Below are 18672 nucleotides of genomic sequence, written 5' to 3' on the forward strand. Positions count from 1 at the left end.
TATTTTCTTTTTTGGTTTTTGATGTAAGTAGCACCCATTCTATGTTATACAAAAAAAAAATAACAAAAATTAAACCACATTTTATTTATTCGTAAATGCACTTTTATAAATTTTAGCTTGCACCAAACTATTTTTCGTACATGCACGTTTATATTTGAAAGACAATTGAATTGCATTTTATCTTTTTGTATATGCACTATACATTTTAATTTGCACTTAATTATTTTTTTTTCCGTGTACATGCACTCTTATCATTAAAAAAATGGAACCACATTTTATATTTTTCGTACATGAACTTCTATAGATTTTAATCCGCATGAAACTACTTTTTTCCCAAGTATATGCACTCCTATCTTTGAAAAAATTGAACTGCATTTTATCTTTTAATACATGCACTCTTATATATTTTAATTTGCACTAATCTTTTAATTCCCCTCCCCCCCGGCGAACTTTGAATTGCATTTTATCTTTTAATATATGCACTTTGAAAAAGTCTTGTATTGTTGTAAATCCAAAAAAAATAAATTATCAAGAATATACCAACACGAAGAACTATTCACTTGCACACACGAGGAAATCGAACATCAAATCAGATAAATCTTTTCCAATTTTTTATTTTTCGAAGTAGACTTTGTTCATTTCATTTTTTCCTGGTGAAGAAAGCCATGTATGTTTTGAAGAAGGGAAGTGAGACAGTCGGTAATGGAGTGGATGTAATTTAATGTTGAAGACACATTCTCTTTTAAATGCGCCTAGATTCACGCCACTATCATTAATTTGATCATTTTTTACCCTTTACATTTAATTAATGATTTGTTTAATATTTAATCACGTATTTACACAATTCATCGTAGCCATTAATAGTAATTGATTAAGGGTGTAGATTAGTTCTACATTCTTATCTTAAGGGTGGTTTTTATTTTAACCTAACTCTATATATATATATATATATATATATATATATATATATTTAGTAAATTGCACCTCTACTCTCTCTGCGTCGAAGACCAGGAGATGTTGCGAGACGTGAACAAGCAGAAATAGACTCCCGAGATAAGCAAGCCATCGGCCACAATGGCGATAATGAACGATCGTGCGATTCCAACCAGCAGACATCATACACTCCGTCAGCTGTGTCAAAGGCGGTACGGTCTTGATAGCGGCTTCGAGCTGGAGCTCGAGGACCCGGACGTTGCCGAGTATGCCGAAATTCTGGGCGATGGCGGTTGCGACTTGGTTCTCGTAGAATGGGCTGAATTTGACGGAGTAGCCTGAAATGTGCATCATGAAAACATCGCGCCCACAATCGGCCTCCCATAAACCATTGTCATCGGTCCACCGTAGCTCAGCCATTAACTGTACAACGTGGTTATGCTAGTGATGATCGAAATTATCAAGAATGTCATCGAGAAGTTGGAGATTGCACTGTCAATTTCAAAAAATTCACGATGATTCTTTTTTTAGGGGAAATGGATTAAAAATTATGTGGAAGAGGAGAATCGGGATAAAAAATGTACGAGAGGTAGAGGCGGAAGTCGTCGGGGTCCCAACTCAAAAAGTAACTGACACTGCATTAAATGTGAGTGACATCAACCGAAATGACAAAAATTGAGAGGAAAACATTCAGCGCTGATAATCAGGAACCATCAACAGCAAAAATTCAACAAAAAGACTCATTTATTGTTGACTAGGGGGAGCATCTGATGATGAGTGAATCCTACATAAGCGCTGATGATTTATTTGATTAAAAATAATCTATATATATATAAAAGTAAAATAAATCCGATCCTACGTGGCGTCGTATAATCACTTCATTCTAATTTTCCTCAATACTCATTCATTCTTATTTTTTTCCCATTTTTTTTAATAAATCTCTAATCAATATCCACCCCCTAACCAAACTTCACCCATTAAAATATTCACAATTATTTTATACATACATATCGAATGCATTAATATATAATAACAATAGTCAACAGATAAATATCATTGGACAAGTGTAGTACTCCAGGCAACTACTCATATGAACTTACGAGTCCCATGACTTATTTCACTACTTTTATATATTACATTCATCATAAAATAATTAGATTAATATAATATAATTAATGTTTATTATACTAAAATTTGGAGTTTGAAAAATTATATTACCTAATTACAAAATAATTGTTTACGTCTTAATGGGTGGAGTTTTCAAATTTACTTACACACAAGTTTTCGATTTTGTTTCTTTTTATGCATATAATCATTTTGCTTAAAATAATATATTAATTATTAAAAAAATATATTATTTTATTTTTTTTCAGATTATTCATTTATATGTTTATCAATTTTTTATTTTTATTATAATTTATTAAAAGAAAAATTATCTATTTACACAAAGAATGATCATAATAATTTGAACACATAAGAATCAATATGAGACATTATAAACTTATAAGCATATTCATGTATGAGACGTTTGTATCTACATTGTTACATGCATATATGTATGTATCTCTTGTGTGTATTTGATAATTGATTTAACATATTGGTTATATATACTTATTTTAAATATAGAAAATATCGACAAATAATGAAGTTATCCATTTAAATGTCATTTAAAAAATAATAATAAAAATGTGGTTATCAGAATTTTATACTTATAGGTTCAGAAAGAAAAGTAAGGTAAGAAAGCATTGAAAATAATTGTGATTGATGAGATGGGTAAGTCTTAACATTATTTTTCAAATTATACAACCTATAAATAAATAAACATGATTTTTTTTTCATGTAGGGCAACAAAATCCAAGTACCCCGTCTCAATAGGGTTCAAGAGAAAGTTTCATGAATTTCTCAAAGAGAGATACATAAGAGTTATTAAGAACTTCTAAGTACTCGAAAACAAGCCTAACTTCCAGTATGCAAAAGTCAATCATGAGTGGAAGATCAGTTTTAGCCTGAAAAATTATTTTTAAATCAATTGAACGCCCAAATATTGTTGAGAATGAATTTGTTTTCATTCATTTTAGAAATATCCACTCACATGATCCCAAATTTGTATTGGATAAATATAATATATTACATAAAAAAATTTATGGTTTTGTTACATATTTTGCTAATTATATCATATTCATGAATTTGAATTTAAATTACATTCATGTGAAAATATTTTTGGGGAGGACAAGATCGAAATAATTAACATAGATTGTGTAGAATGAAACATGGCAAGGTTAAATTCGTTGAATAATGATTTAGTTTTTTTTTAATTTATTTTATGTTTAGTTATGTTGTTAATTATAGTAGCGGCACACGAGTAACTTGCGTATTGTGGGAATAATATGCCGATGAACTCAAAATGTTTATGGAAAATAGTTTAAGTGAAAATAAAGAGCCAATAATAATAGCTTGACAATTTGTGTATTGAAACCTGCTTTGGTGCATAACATTATCTATGCCTCCTTAACTTCATCTCAACTTTGAAATACATATCAAGTTCTCAAGTTAACTAAGAATATGGTATTTTATTCTTATTCTCAATATATAATTTAATAAAATTATATTAGCATGCATAATTTATCCATATTATTTTTATCCCAATTACCATGAATTTTATTTTAATATTAAGTAGTGATCAAGTTTTTTTTTCTTTTACTACGTATTTTAAAATTTAAAAAGTGCAATATCCAAGAAAATAGTAAGATGGATTGGATTGGGTTAACTACAAAAATTAAATATTTATAGAATTAATAATATTTAATATTATATTTAAATATTAGTGATTGTTTAATCATTTGATAACTGTACATTTTGATTTTGAAAATACATTACATATACATATTATACATAATTTTTTTCATAAAAAATCAGACAAACGTTTCTGGTTTGAAAAGCAGAAGAAACTAAAGAATTTGTACAATAGATACTTAAAGTAGGTGACGGTATTGTCGGTAAAAGTCTTGGTGATGAAGAATCTAATATGACATTGTGAGAAGATATTCTTATACGAAATGAAACATTACAGCTATAATGGAAAACACATAGCTTGACGCAATGAATATTAGTACATCTAATATTCAACTTGGAGAACACATAATTAAAGGCAAACAAATTTTAGAAAAAAACATGGGCAAGAAGTTTCTTATTGCTAGAATGATGATGAGCCCATCTGATTTCACAAAATTTACTATTAGTTAGGTTTCAGATAAGGCAAATCCCTGTGAGTATTTGTTTTGCTACGATAATAAACAAGAGTCAAGGGACAATCTCTTTCGAGTGTATGATTATACCTATTGAAACCTGAAACCTGTTTTCAGTCACGGTTAACTGTACGTGGGAATCTCAAGAGTCACTGGAAAAATAGGTCTACAGATTTTAGTATTTGATGAGGTCATACGCATGACACAACAACTAACGTGTGTATGATGAAATTTTCGATAGATGATAAGGTAGTTGCAAATTTAATAATTTATTCACACTTTGAAAGTTGAAGTCATTATTGATATATTATTTAATTTAATTTATTTTAATATTTTTCACTAGCTGATTGCAGCTACAAACATCTAACTTAAGTAAATTTCAAATAAACGTAGCAGTTTCTCTCTTAAATTTTGTGGGTCGATAATAAGAAATCTAATTTAGATCAATTTTAAATAAGTATTACTTCATATGTCCCACCTATCTTGAGACACTTTGCTTTTTGGGCGTCTTACATATCTTAAGATATTTTTTTATTTGACAAAAAATTTACTATTTATTCACCTTTTCACTTTTTCATCTACACACAAACACTATTTTTTAATTTTCGTACCCAAAGAAAAAGTCTCAATATAGTCGGGACAAAGGAAAAACATCTTTTTATTTTAAAATAATTTATTCAGTACTCTATTTTAATAAAATAAAATATCACAAAATTATGTAATAATAGATCCCCGTCGAAACTTCTTGGTGTTCCAAAGACTTCAAACTTGTTTTGTTGTTCTGATTGGCATTCCTGATGCCTTGATTCATTTTCTTTCAATAAAAATTTTACTTTACTGATCAAAAAAAAAAAGATCCCCGTCGAAACTCGACGGGCCACTTACTAGTTTAAATAAATACGTTTGTTATACATCAAAAATAGGGTGTTCTATTAATAGAGCTGATATATCAATCAATAAAACAGTAGAATACATCATGAATATGAATAAAGACTGTGGTTATTTGGGAGCTTATGAGCAAATCGACAACAAATATAACCTAGCTGAGAAACCTTATGCCAGAGCTGACTCGAAGAATTGTGAATAGTATATCAGCGCCGCCAAAAGCAAGACAAAGAGATTGTCAACTCCCGCTAACCTATCATTGTCAATATATCAAGTCAGAGTAGAAGTATAAAGAATCAACGCCGTTGAAAGTATCTGACAAAACGCCAGACAAAAGCTGCTAGTTAGTTATTATTAGTATTGTTAGCAAAAAAGATTTGGTTAAGGACATGCATCGTACGTGTATCATAGAGTTTACTGTTTTACCCTCGTTGTATCTCTCTTATAAATAGCAAGCTCGCTCCATTTGTAAGGATCACACTATCTTTAATGTACAAAACAAATTTCTTTAGTTCATCGGCATTCTTCAATTGTTCTTCAAGCACTTTTCATTCTCCAAACAATTTCTATTACCCAGGTTTAATTTCATAATATTTCAGTATTGTTTAAATAATGATGTTGATACTTGTTTGATCAAATAACTAATGAGTTAACAAGAATTTGAAATTAATGAGGTATTGTTAAAGGTAAAGATACGAAGGAAGTGCACATTCTAATGGATAAATGTCACTTTCTGTCACATCGTTTTGGCGAATTTTAAAAAATGTTCCAACCTAAAAGTATTACCATAACGATACCTAACCTGCTGGAAAAAATATTGTTTATGTCCAATTAAATTTTTTTGATTCCCAAAAATTGACATGAAATGACGGATATACAACGTGGTTTGCCAACATGGATGTTAAAAAAACAAAATAAAAAACCAATATACAGCTATTTGAAAACATTGTCGGCTTTTTTTAATCTTCTTCATCATTGTTGTTTCTCTTATTTTCCTCATAACCACTCTTTGAAATCTTAGGTGGACAAATTCAAAATTACAGACGTGCATAATGTATTGTTATAGTGAGGAATTAATCTTGTAATAGTATTTTCTCAACAAATATTGTGGCGTCAATCGTGTGATTTTTTATTTTGGCAAAATGCCATTACTTGATTCAAGAAAAGCATTTTTGTTCGCCGCAACCAAAACTTGCTACAATTATTTTGCTTTTTTGTTCAAATTTAGGTATTAGTGTGATTTATGAGTTTTTCTGCATGTTATGATTAGGACAATGCTTTTCAATTTTCTGTTGAAATTGGGGATGTCATTCTGTTCTCCATCGTCGTCGAAATTAAAGATGTTATCGCATTCACTGTCGTGGTGTAATTGGGTTTAGGGTTCGTTGCATTATCTGTCGAGGACGAAATTAGGTTTAAAGTTCACAAGTTCTAAGAGCATCCGTAGTAGAGAGCCAAGATGGGTTCTTAAAAGTGGTCCCCACTATTTAAGAGCCACTCCCCATAGTGGGAGAGCCTCCTATTAATAGTAGATACCACTTGCATGAAGTTGGAGGCAAGATGCATACAAAAGGCTCTGGGATTGATATTTGGATTAGGGAAAAGAAGGTGATCTTAATTGGGGACTTCTCCGTTGGATGAATTCGACGAAGAATTGTTGGAAGATGAGTTGGAGGAAGATAATGTATTTATTGTTGGAGGAAGACGTTGGAAGAAGAATTGTTGGAAGATGAGTTGGACTTCTTCGTTGGATGAATTGTTAGAAGAGAATGTAGTATGTATTTATAGAAGAGAAAAAAAAAAGAAAAAAAAAAGCAAAAGAGTCGTTTGAATGACACAATGAAAAAGTGGAGGGAATCAAAATTTCGGCCGCTTTTTTACTGTTTCATTTTTTTTTTATGAAATTAGGTGATTGGGCCGTGACTAGCACGCGCCCAACCATTTCCTGTTGCGCAGCGAGAGCAGGGGAAGACCTCGGATCGGAGCGAGAGGGCGCGGTATTTGGGAGGGGGTAGGTGCACATGGGCTGGGTAAATTGTTGGGTTTAAATACACTCTTTTTATGGATTTTGGGGTGTGTTTGGGTCAAGATCGAGAATGCGAATATACACTGTAGGGATGTCTAGTTTATCTGTGAATTTATACCTTAACCCTTGTTGTTATTAATAGGAATTAGTACAGCAAGTGACATAACTCACTCCTAGTTCCTAAATCTAGTAGCTAATTCCAAACAGACAGCCACGCCCTCCCTACCCCAAATCAACCCCCAACTCCAACTTGGCAACTCCTGGATTAGAATTTAGAAGAACAGCAACGTCCAAATAATTTGATTTTAACTTTTAAGCATTAATGCTCGCACAGATCTGAATAACTAGTCCTTGATTCACCCTCACCCACACCCACACCTACACCCATACCTCCATTTTCCTAGTTCATGCCCAACTTAGGTTGCTTTTGCGTTTGATTCTTGCGCTCAACGCCGCCTTCGGCCGTAATGTCGTCGTTGGACCACAGATTCCGCCTCAATGCGCTCAAGACCAATTCAGACGACACACAACTGGCGACCGAATCCACCATGCCGACTATCGATTTCAGGGATTTCCCCGCCGCCGTGCGAAACCCTAGCTATTCATGCCGGCATTTAACGGAGCTCCGATCCCAGCTGGGTCCGGACCCGTTCGTGAAATTCCGGGGCTGCATCCGCGTCCGGCCCCCCGGGCGGGCCTCCATCTCCTCCGCCGCCAGGTGCGACGCGTGCGGCCGCGCGCCGCCGCGGCTCTACGCCTGCGTGTCGTGCGGCGCCGTCGGGTGCGGCGAGCACGCCCCGCCGCACGCGACGGAGACCTCGCACTACGTCGCGGTCGACCTCGCCCGGGCCGAGCTCTTCTGCTGCGCCTGCGCGGACCAGGTGTACGACCGTGACTTCGACGCCGCCGTAGCGGCTGCTGCCGTCGGAGCCGGGCCCCTTCCCCCGACCGAGAACATGCGGAAGCGGAGGCGCGTGGATTACAAACCCTGGATGCCCGATCCCAAGGAGCGGGCGTTGATTGCGGAGAAGTCGAGCCCTCTACCGCCGAGTCAACTCGTCGGCGACTCGGTGAGTCGAATCGAAGGGGACGCGGTTCTACCCTGGGGCCTGAGAGGGCTCAGCAATCTCGGGAATACTTGTTTCATGAACTCCGTTTTGCAGGCGTTACTCCATACGCCCCCGCTGAGGAACTATTTTCTGAGTGATAAGCACAATCGGTTCTACTGCGAGAGAGAAAACCGAACAATCGTCACGCGCAAGAGCGATGCTGCTAAGGGCAACAACAAGATTTTGCAGTTGTGTCTAGCGTGTGATTTGGACGCCATTTTCTCGGCCGCCTTCTCGGGGGATCGGATGCCTTATAGCCCAGCAAAATTCTTGCACAGGTCTGCTTTCGGGTTAAGAGTGTTGTTGATGTGCATATATTCCTTCGATAGGCTTGCTTTCCCATTTTCCCAAGTCAAATTTTGATGAACCGAGCTACTTTTTTTTTGTTAGATGCACGCCATCCGTCCTAATTAAATTCTAATTAGCATTAATAAACTCTAATTAGGGATTAATAAATCCTAAGTTGAGATTAATAAACTCGGATTGGTGAAACCCTAATTGGGTTGGGTGTACGCAAGTTTTTACCTTTTTATTAGTATATATTTCTCATTCGGGTAGTGAAAGAAGTGATTGATTGCATGTGATGTTTTACAAGTATATATATGTGCAAAATTGGAGTGTCTGTCCTTGTAAAGCTCACATTTTTGAGCGGATAGGCTGGATTATAATTCACATGCTATTGCTGGCTTTGTTTTGTGATACAGTTGGTGGCAGCACGCTTCAAACCTTGCGAGTTATGAACAACAGGATGCTCATGAATTTCTCATTTCCATGCTTGACGGCATTCATGAAAAGATGCAGAAGGACAAGCGCAAGCCCCATAGTCAAGGTATGACCAATCATTCTTAACCTGACCTGAATGAAATTAGATGCTACCATGACGCCATGTGAAATCTTGATTATTAAGAGGTGATGCTGCATGCCCATAAAATCGTAGCCTGAATAAATGATTAAGAAAATCTTGTCTTTTTTGGTCCCATGCACCATTTTACCAGATGATTGTAATTGGATCCTGGTATCTTACATGTAAGTTTTTGGATCAGCTCCACTTTACTTACTGTACTTTTAAACGGGGCAAGTTTTTTTCTTATGTCATTTTATTCATCATATTCTTGTTACTCTTTCCATCTTGATATACATTTGTTTTGTTTGGAGCTAGACAAATTGAAAAACTTTATATATATATATTACTGTGGCATTTTAAGTCTTGCTGAAATCCTAAGCATTATGCTCTACCAGATTCTTGTAGCTTATTCTATTCGACCTTAAAGATGCATGGTTGACTTTAGATTTCATTCATGATGAAAAACAATAAGAGCGAAACAGGGAAAATAAAATGATTTTTGTATAGTGTTAAATGGTTACTCTTGGTAATCTTGAATTCATTGTCATTGTTTTCAGTGCCCCTTTTCTTTAATTTATAGTACTTTTGAAAATGTAATGTCCATGATCTTGATGAGTGAATGAACTTGTATTGAGTAAATATTTAAGTATGTTTGGCTAGTTCTTGACTTCCTCTCATCCTCTCAGCATCCTACTTTCTCATACACTAGTATCTCTAGGCAACCCGAAGTACTTTCAGATTGAGTAACATCGATTTCTAAATGCAGGATACTCGTCTAGGTTTTCCAGTTGCCTTAGGCATTGATATATGCAAGTGCTGTCAGATTTAGGGACAATTTCCAAACTGCGAGCTTGCCATCTGCTTCTCTCCTGTAAGTCTCACTTTCTTTGGTGCACTTGCCTTTCGTCATAGGATCCTTGCCTGGCACTACTTAATTTGCTGCTTCAGCTTCTGTTGTTCTAAGAATCCATACATCAGGCATGCCAATAGAAGCCTTTCAGTCCAAACACCTAGACATTTTGGTGTTGCCCAAGATTCTTGCCGCACCTTTCTTAGTTAAACTGCCTTGGCTTTTTGAGAATATTTAGTTGGTTTAAGTTTATACTTTATAGTATTAGATAGTCACCCCTGTTGAAACTTTTGAGGGTTGTCTTGAAGTATCTTGTTTAGTTTTCTCACCAGAAGCTATTTATTCCATTGGGGGCCCATTATCTAGCTATCATTAAGGTTTGTATATCATTAGGAGTTCAAAAATAATTTCATTTTGTTTCTAAGAACTTATATGTTCAGTTTCCAAAGTACAGTAAAATTACTATTGGAAAAGAAGTCCTTTAATTTGAAATAATTAGATTAGAGTTTAAATTGCTTCAAATTTCCCAGATTATAGAGTTTTTCAGAATTTTTTCTCTACCAGATGATGGAAATAGCACTTTATTGTTTCCTTCAATTTACCCTTTGTGTTATTATCCTACATTGTTTACTTTGAATGTGAAATCTACTAGCATGCTTGGTTAGTGTTTGTGACTTTCACATGGCTTTGTAGTTCGTACTCTTGCCATTTTCACTGTGAAGAATACATGATTGCTCTGATTATGTTTCTGACACGTGTTCTGCTATGTAGGCAGTGGAGATTGTTGTATTGCCCACCGCGTGTTTTCTGGCATCCTCAGATCGGATGTCATGTGCACATCCTGTGGTTTCACATCTACAACATACGATCCGTGTGTAGATATCTCATTGGACTCCGAATTATGCTGGTTCTGGTTCTACGAAAGTGGCATCTGTAAAATCAAATTATTCTCTGTACAATGAGGCACATTCACTGAATTCTGGTGTTTCTACACTGGTCGGATGCCTCGATCATTTCACAAGACCTGAGAGATTGGGGTCTGACCAGAAATTCTTCTGCCAGAAGTGTCAGGTGAGGCAGGAATCGCTCAAACAAATGTCCATAAGAAAGCTCCCTCTGGTTTCTTGCTTCCATATCAAGCGGTTTGAGCATTCTTCAATCCGTAAAATGTCAAGAAAGGTTGACCGCTATTTGCAGTTCCCCTTTTCTCTGGACATGACCCCATACCTCTCGTCATCCATTCTCAGAAGTAGATACGGGAACAGAATGTTCCCGTTTGATGGGGATGAGCAAGATGCATCCAGTGAGCTTTCTTCACAGTTTGAGTTATTTGCTGTGATTACTCACTCAGGTAAACTCGATGCTGGTCACTACGTGACGTATTTGAGATTAGGCAATCAGTGGTACAAGTGCGATGATGCGTGGATCACTCGAGTAAATGAGGACGTCGTGAGGGCCGCACAAGGATACATGATGTTCTATGTGCAGAAAATGCTTTACTACAGAGTGAGTGAAAGTACATGTGCTGCTTGAGGAGCCTGTTTCAAATGTGTCGATGCACACTAGGAGGAATTTCTCGAGAATGGCCGGGTAGTTCGGGCTTCCAGGTACGTCTTGATGGGCATTTTGGTTGGAGACTGATTGAAGCCTGAATGACATTCGTAGTTTCGATCAGATTTTGTTGTTTTTGGAAACAAATATATCATCTGTTTCGATTCTTTTGTTTTTCCATAATGATAATTGTATTGAAGGGGTATGAGATTATAAGATGTAGTAGGTATATAGGAACTGAAAAGGATACTCATCTTACAGACTCTTGGTGATTAATTCATTTAAGAACTCTGTTTTGCTCTTCATTCTTGCTGCCATTGATGCAATTATTAATTCTTAGCTTGGGAGAGAGAGAGAGAGATCTTTTTGCAATTCATTTAAGAACTCTGTTTTGCTCTTCATTCTTGCTGCCATTGATGCAATTATTAATTCTTAGCTTGGGAGAGAGAGAGAGATCTTTTTGCATTCAGGTATGACTGTATGAGTAAGTTGATTTTTGCTCATCTATAAGCTGTTGATGGCCGAGAGAGAGAGAGAGAATAAAAATGAGACATCCTACAAAAAATGTAACCAAATGAAACACCCCACAAGTAGACGTGCATGTGAAACATTTCAAGCGATATAAGATTTGAAGAATCGTTTTTATTAGACAATCTGGGAGTGGACACAAGCATTAAATAGAGAGGATTTTGGTTATACTATAACTTCTCCTCGAATACTAATTTCAACTAATCAAATTCTCTTCTAAAGTATATAACCAAGTATTATTGATTGGTGTATGATATACAAAGCATAAATAAAGCGTCGACTAGAACTATATTTCACACAATTTGATCCTAAATAAGAGTCGTAATTAATTTGTTAAATAGACGTCTTACCATTAATGAGAGCTTGGGATTCGGCATTATCATCGTCGGAGTTTCATTGCTGCAAAACTGACGAGGAAAGAATTTGGGACTGCAACTACACTCGCTTTCGTGATTTGTAGCCTAATAAATTGTACTCCCTCTCTGTCCCATTGACAATAACTTATTATTGTTGAACACGATTATTAACAAGAAAAATGATTGGATAAAAATGAAAGAAAGTGATGAAATCCAAAATTGTATGTTTTCATTTTTTCGTAACATAAGATAAAAGTGAACTATTATTAATGAGTGAGATAAAAGGAGGGGCTACCATTATGAAAAATTTTCCACTATAGAAGAAAACAAAATCCAGAAGGGCATATACGTCATTTGAGGTTTTTGACTTTTAGAAGCCTACACGCAGAAGCACAGCACAACATTTGGGAATTGCAAAATTGGAGGGGATTTTAATGGCTCAAAATCGTTTTTGTTATGCTACAATACAACACAGCAATAGCATCATCCTTCGCTTCTCTTATCCGATTGGATATATCATATATCGCACCATCCCCCAAAAATCCCTTCTTCTTTCCTTAAATCTCTCTCCAAAATACTCCTAAATTCAACATTTCTTTTGTCTCTCCAACTCTACAACTACTGAATTTTGATATCTCGCAATGGGATAGCTGAAATTTGGGCAACTCGATTTTGATTCTCCAATCTGTGTGTTTCGTTTGCCCTCGTTGGAGGTTGGAGTTCTGAATCTTCGTTTATTGGATGCGTTAAGTCTCATTTCGATCAGGTAATTTCAACAAGTTCAATTTGTTTTACACTGGTTTTTTCGGCTCCTTGTTTACCTACTTTGCTTTACTAGTTGATTCTGGTTCAGTTGTTTTTTGTTTTTATTTTATTAATATTTTTATGGCTGATAGTATTGTTATATTGTTACTGCGGATGGATGGGTTTGTTTGGAGTTGTTTCAATATTTTGACAAACTTGATAATCTGAGCTACTTCTTTGCTTCCCTAAAAACTGTTTAGGTTTTAACTAATAATGTTTTTGACGCAAAGAAAATAGAAATCAGTCCACTCATATTTACATAATCTAATTCATTCCATGAGAACCCCTTATATGTGAAGTGGTTATTTTACATGCACACTGGGACTGAATTGCAGTTTGACAACTCATAAGGGGTTTTTCACAGTTTGGAGCAGCTGATAACCAATACAACATAGGAAATGATTAATGGTTAACCAAGAAGTTAGAATACTAACCAGAAGAAAATATTGGACCTCCAGACTCAATGAAAAATTTCATGAAGAACCTTTTGCTTTCCTGATATTCGATTTCTCTGAAGATCCAATAGAGGCAGTGGTTGAACAGAATCTCTTTCTCACTGAAGATCATGGACAGATTTTAAGCTAATTGTGAAGCGGAGTTGTTTTAAGATTTTGTGTTGTTATTTAAAGGACTCCGCTTGAAGAGATATATGAGCACTTGGAGCAGGAGGTTAGCATGTACTCCCTTCGTCCCACTCTAATAGTCCTGTTTTCCTTTTCGGGATGTCCCACTCCAATAGTCTTGTTTCTATTTTTGGTAATGATTTTACACTACAAACAATATGGTCCCACACACCTTTACACACTTTTACACTCAAAAAGCAAGTTTCTTAATCTCCGTGTCCAAAAGAAATGAGACTATTGGACCGGGACAGAGGGAGTACCATCTAGGACTTGGTTAGGGAATTTGAAGAAGCTACTTTCTACTTCTAAAAGAAAGAGTTTAGTGTAGTACTATTTCGTTCATAGATTCTACTCAAGATTTTCGGTCTTCCTTGTAACTAAGATTGGTGTTAATGTCAACCTCCTTCTAGGATGAAATTATAGCTATTAAAAGGTTCGGTTTCTGAGAAGCCCCTTGGTTTATTGGTGTTGTTAAAGCTATGAGGTGTGGATGATATACGCCACTGATGGGAGTAGATCAAGGTGTTATTAGAAGTAGAATGTGCAATGTCAACCTCCTTCTAGGATGAAATTATAGCTATTAAAAGGTTCGATTTCTGAGAAGCCCCTTGGTTTATTGCTGTTGTTAAAGCTATGAGGTGTGGATGATATACGCCACAGATGGGAGTAGATCAAGGTGTTATTAGAAGTAGAATGTGCAATAGATTGCAACTAACCAAGAAATGGTGTTTTGTGCTTCAAATAGGCCAAAATTTGATGGTTTTAACTTGTATTGGATTTGTCTCCTTCAGCAAATAAATAATAGTAACTTTTGACATTCTTTTGTATTTTCGATTCAATGTTTATTCAAAATAGGTCGGTTGTTTACATTACGTTGATCAAGCCTTTCTGAACAATATGTGACTCTCTCCTTCATTTATGGTTGGCTTTGCCACTTTTGACTGTATCTGACAAGGTTTCATCTCTCACGGAATTCTATCTAAACCTAAAGAACTCATTTTTAATCACAGGCAGTCATCATGACAAGCATTAAGGATTGGGTTTTCTCTCAAGTGATATCAAAGTCAGTAGGTGCCACCAGACCACTGTCAGCATCTGAAAGTTTTTTATCACAGGACTCACAGAATGAATTGTCACAGGACTCTCAGGATGAAGAGCTTGGAAGAGGTACTGCATGTCATTTCATTATATAATCCCCAATATTTTGTGTGCATCACATGTGATCAATACAGTAATTGCACAAGAATTATGAATTTCCGTTTCTTTTTCTTTGGGACTTTCTATTTTTAGTTATACAATGTATCCGCTGTAATCAAATGGATGCCTGTTTCCTTCATTGTGTTCTGTGCTTCAAGTAGGCTGCTGTAATCAAATGGATGCCTGTTTCCTTCATTGTGTTCTGTGCTTCAATTAGGCTAATGTTGACCTTCAATTGGGGATTCTGGTGACCAGATGCTAAAATAAAATCACCTATTTTGTTATTTTTGATATATGTTTGTACTAGCTAATAGAGATATTGTTCTGTCTAACAGCAGCTGCTTGCTATTTCATGCATCAGGTTTTAGTCAAACCAATACCAATTTCATTTCACGTCCAGTTTCAACTGAAACACCTCAGTCATCTAGTGATATTCAGATGGAACAGAGTAACTTGCCGCCACAAGTGGAAAGTTCTTCTGGATCTAATCTCAGCAGCAGTGTGGAGAAGAAGAGTGTAGACCCTCTCGCCAAGGTTGAAGCTCTGAAAATTAAATTTTTACGTCTTGTTCGACGGCTTGGCCCATCGGTAGATAATCTTACAGTAGCAAAAGTATTATATCGGATCCACCTGGCAACTTTGATACGCGCAGGGGAATCTGATCTAGAAAGAGCCAACCTTAAAAGTGATAGAGCTCGAATGATAGCTGCAGAGCAAGAAGAAATAGGTCTACCAGAATTGAACTTCTCTCTTAAGATACTTGTTTTGGGAAAAACTGGTGTTGGTAAGAGTTCCACAATAAATTCCATACTTGGTGAATCAAAGGTAGTGACAGATGCATTTCAGCCTGCTACTGATCAAGTTCGTGAGATTGTGGGAAATGCAAATGGCATGAAGATATCTTTTATCGACACTCCTGGTCTGTTGCCTTCATCAACAAATTCTGACACTAAAAATCGAAGAATTCTACACTCTGTGAAGCGGTTTATTCGTAAATCACGCCCAGATGTAATATTGTATTTTGAACGCCTTGATTTGATTCACATGGGTGATAGTGATTTTCCCTTACTGAAGCTTGTTACAGAGATTCTCGGCCCTGCAATTTGGTTCAGCACCCACATTGTTATGACTCATTCCGGTGCAGCACTTCCTGAAGGTCAAAATGGGTATCCTGTAAGCTATGATTCATATGTCAGTTACTGCAAACAGTTGGTGCAACACCACATTCATCGGGCGACGTTGGATACAAAGCTTGAAAATCCTGTAATTTTGGTGGAGAATCATCCTCATTGTAAAGTGGATAACACTGGGAAAAAGGTTCTTCCTAATGGACAGGTATGGATGTCCCAGTTCATGTTATTGTGCATATGCACCAAAATTCTTGGTGATGTTAATACACTTTTGCAATTTGAAGACAGCATACAGTTGGGACCTTTGGGTAATACCCGATTGCCTTCTTTACCTCATCTGCTCTCGTCTTTACTTAAACATCGTCTCAAACTGAGCCCGGATGGAGCAGATTGCGAAACTGATGAACTCTCTCTCTCCGACATGGAGGATGAAGATGAATATGATCAGTTACCTCCTATCCGTATTCTGACCACAGCTCAGTTCCAGAAGTTAACCCCGTTGCAGAAAAAGGATTATCTTGATGAGTTGGATTATAGGGAGACCCTTTACATGAAGAAACAGCTGAAAGAAGATGGAATCAGACGAAAGCAGAAAGATGATGTTGTGGCCTCTGATGACAATCCCGACGATCAGGAAGGATCTCCTGAGGCATTCGAGCTCCCAGAAATGTCTATCCCACCAAGTTTTGATTCAGATTCCCCCGTGCATAGATTCCGCTGTGTTGTAACAAGGGAACAGTCGCTGGCGAGGCCGGTCCTGGACCCTCATGGATGGGACCATGATGTAGGTTTTGATGGAATCAACATCGAGATAGCTTCAGAAGTGAATAAGAATGTGATTACCTGCGTTGCGGGACAGATGAGCAAGGACAAACAAGACTTCAATGTGCAATGTGAATCAACAGCAGCTTTCTTAGATCCAAGAGGGCCCATCTATGCCGTAGGCCTCGATGTCCAATCTGCCAGCAAGGAATTGATCTATACACTTCGAAGCAATGCAAAGCTAAAGAGTTCCAACTTCAATGTTGCTGAATGTGGCGTCTCTGTGATGTCTTTTGGAGATAAGTATTATTATGGCGCCAAAATTGAAGACAGCATCTTCACCAAAAAGAGGCTGAACTTCAAGATGAATGTTGGCGGGATGACGAGTGCCGGGCAAGTGGCTTATGGTGGAACCATTGAAGCCACTTTGAAGGGGAAGGACTACCCTGTGAGAGACGAGAAAGTGAATCTATCCATGTCAATTCTCTCTTCTGGGAAAGAGACGGTTCTGGGTGGAAACGTTCAGTCCGACTTCAGATTGAGCCGCGGCACAAGAATGTCGGTGAATGCCAACATGAACAGCCGAAAAATGGGTCAGGTAAGTGTGAAGGTAAACAGCTCCGAGCATATGGAAATAGCTTTGATTGCTCTTATCTCGGTGCTCAGAAGCCTGATGAAGAAGAAATCGTATAACAATGGTGGTGGTAAAGAACCTCGAGAAATAGGGTAGTATTTTTCGTCTAACGTTGATGATCGATGTTTTTGGCAAGAATCTTTGAGAACTAACTTCCCATGCATAGATGAAAAAAAAAGAAAAAAGAAAAAAGTGCAGATGTGACGTTGAACAGGAGATAGTTAAGCTTCATGATCTCTGTGGAGAAGTTGTTATGAAGATTTTGACGAAGGTAATCAATGTCTATTCAATTTTGTTAGCTGTGAGGCTCCATATACGATTTTGATGGACAGAATCTTTGTACGAAATACAACAGGAAAACTTTGATTGTTTTTTTTTTTCCTTTGTTTTTGGAAGGGGCTGTGATGGCCCAGCATGAGTTGCAAAATGACTAGTAAATTTCTGAGATTATATAGAATAAAAATGCTTATTTGCATGTTTATATTTCTATATCTGTGATGTGTCAAATTCGCCTCATTTATTTGGTTTGCGATAAACATAAAACCAATTGAACTCTTAGCAAGTAAATTTCATGCTTGCGTTACTTGATTGACATCTTCATATCGTGTCAAATTCGTATTTAATACTCCCTCCCTCTCTAAAATGCATATTTATTAAATATGAGAATGACAGTGACTTGAAAAATTAATTTTGGACATGTCTCTACAGCTATAATAATACCAAAGAACGTCACACGACATGTGTAGATAAATTGATAATGTCATGATATATATAGTAGTATTGGATTACTTAAGATTAAATTGTTCGAGATTATTTAAAATTAACTTTGTCACAAAAATTAATCAAAACTCATAAAGCAAGATTAATTTTAAATTATTCAAAATTGAATTAATTTAAAGTTAACCTTGTCACAAAAATTAATCAAAATTCATAAAGCTAGGACTAATCTTATGTGTTGCTATCTCCAAATTAAATATATACTATTATATCTATTGAATCGAATAAGATACGTATATGACTAATCTTAGAGCACCCGCAATGGTGCCCCGATATGGGGGTCTCGAGTCACCCCGCCTATCGGGTCGCCCACTACAAGCGAAGGCGCCTCGATGGGGTCCCGATAGAACAGGGCAGCCCCAATAGATTTTTGCCCAGGCGCGTGTAAAACACGCGCCAATTTTAAAAAAATATAAAT

General features: G+C 36.4%; 1 protein-coding gene and 1 pseudogene across 1 annotated transcript; both read left to right on the forward strand.

Moving 5' to 3' along the window:
- Positions 1–7249: 7249 nt before the first annotated feature.
- On the forward strand, positions 7250–11748 carry LOC130988225 (ubiquitin C-terminal hydrolase 22-like; annotated as a pseudogene).
- A 931-nt stretch (positions 11749–12679) lies between these two features.
- On the forward strand, positions 12680–17968 carry LOC130988227 (translocase of chloroplast 90, chloroplastic). Its single transcript, XM_057912011.1, has 3 exons — positions 12680–13093; positions 14765–14921; positions 15313–17968. The coding sequence occupies exons 2-3, from the start codon at positions 14774–14776 to the stop codon at positions 17571–17573; spliced, it is 2409 nt and encodes an 802-aa protein (XP_057767994.1). The 5' UTR covers positions 12680–13093; positions 14765–14773; the 3' UTR covers positions 17574–17968.
- Positions 17969–18672: the final 704 nt, after the last annotated feature.

Source organism: Salvia miltiorrhiza, chromosome 6 (genome assembly GCF_028751815.1).
Source record: "Salvia miltiorrhiza cultivar Shanhuang (shh) chromosome 6, IMPLAD_Smil_shh, whole genome shotgun sequence".
Lineage (NCBI taxonomy): Eukaryota > Viridiplantae > Streptophyta > Magnoliopsida > Lamiales > Lamiaceae > Salvia > Salvia miltiorrhiza.

Excerpts from the sequence above, each read along its gene's own strand:
- LOC130988227 (XM_057912011.1), top strand. The coding sequence starts at position 14,774 with ATGACAAGCATTAAGGATTGGGTTTTCTCTCAAGTGATATCAAAGTCA. Across the intron at positions 14,922-15,312 it reads GGATGAAGAGCTTGGAAGAG|GTTTTAGTCAAACCAATACC; the intron begins GTACTGCATGTC and ends TTCATGCATCAG.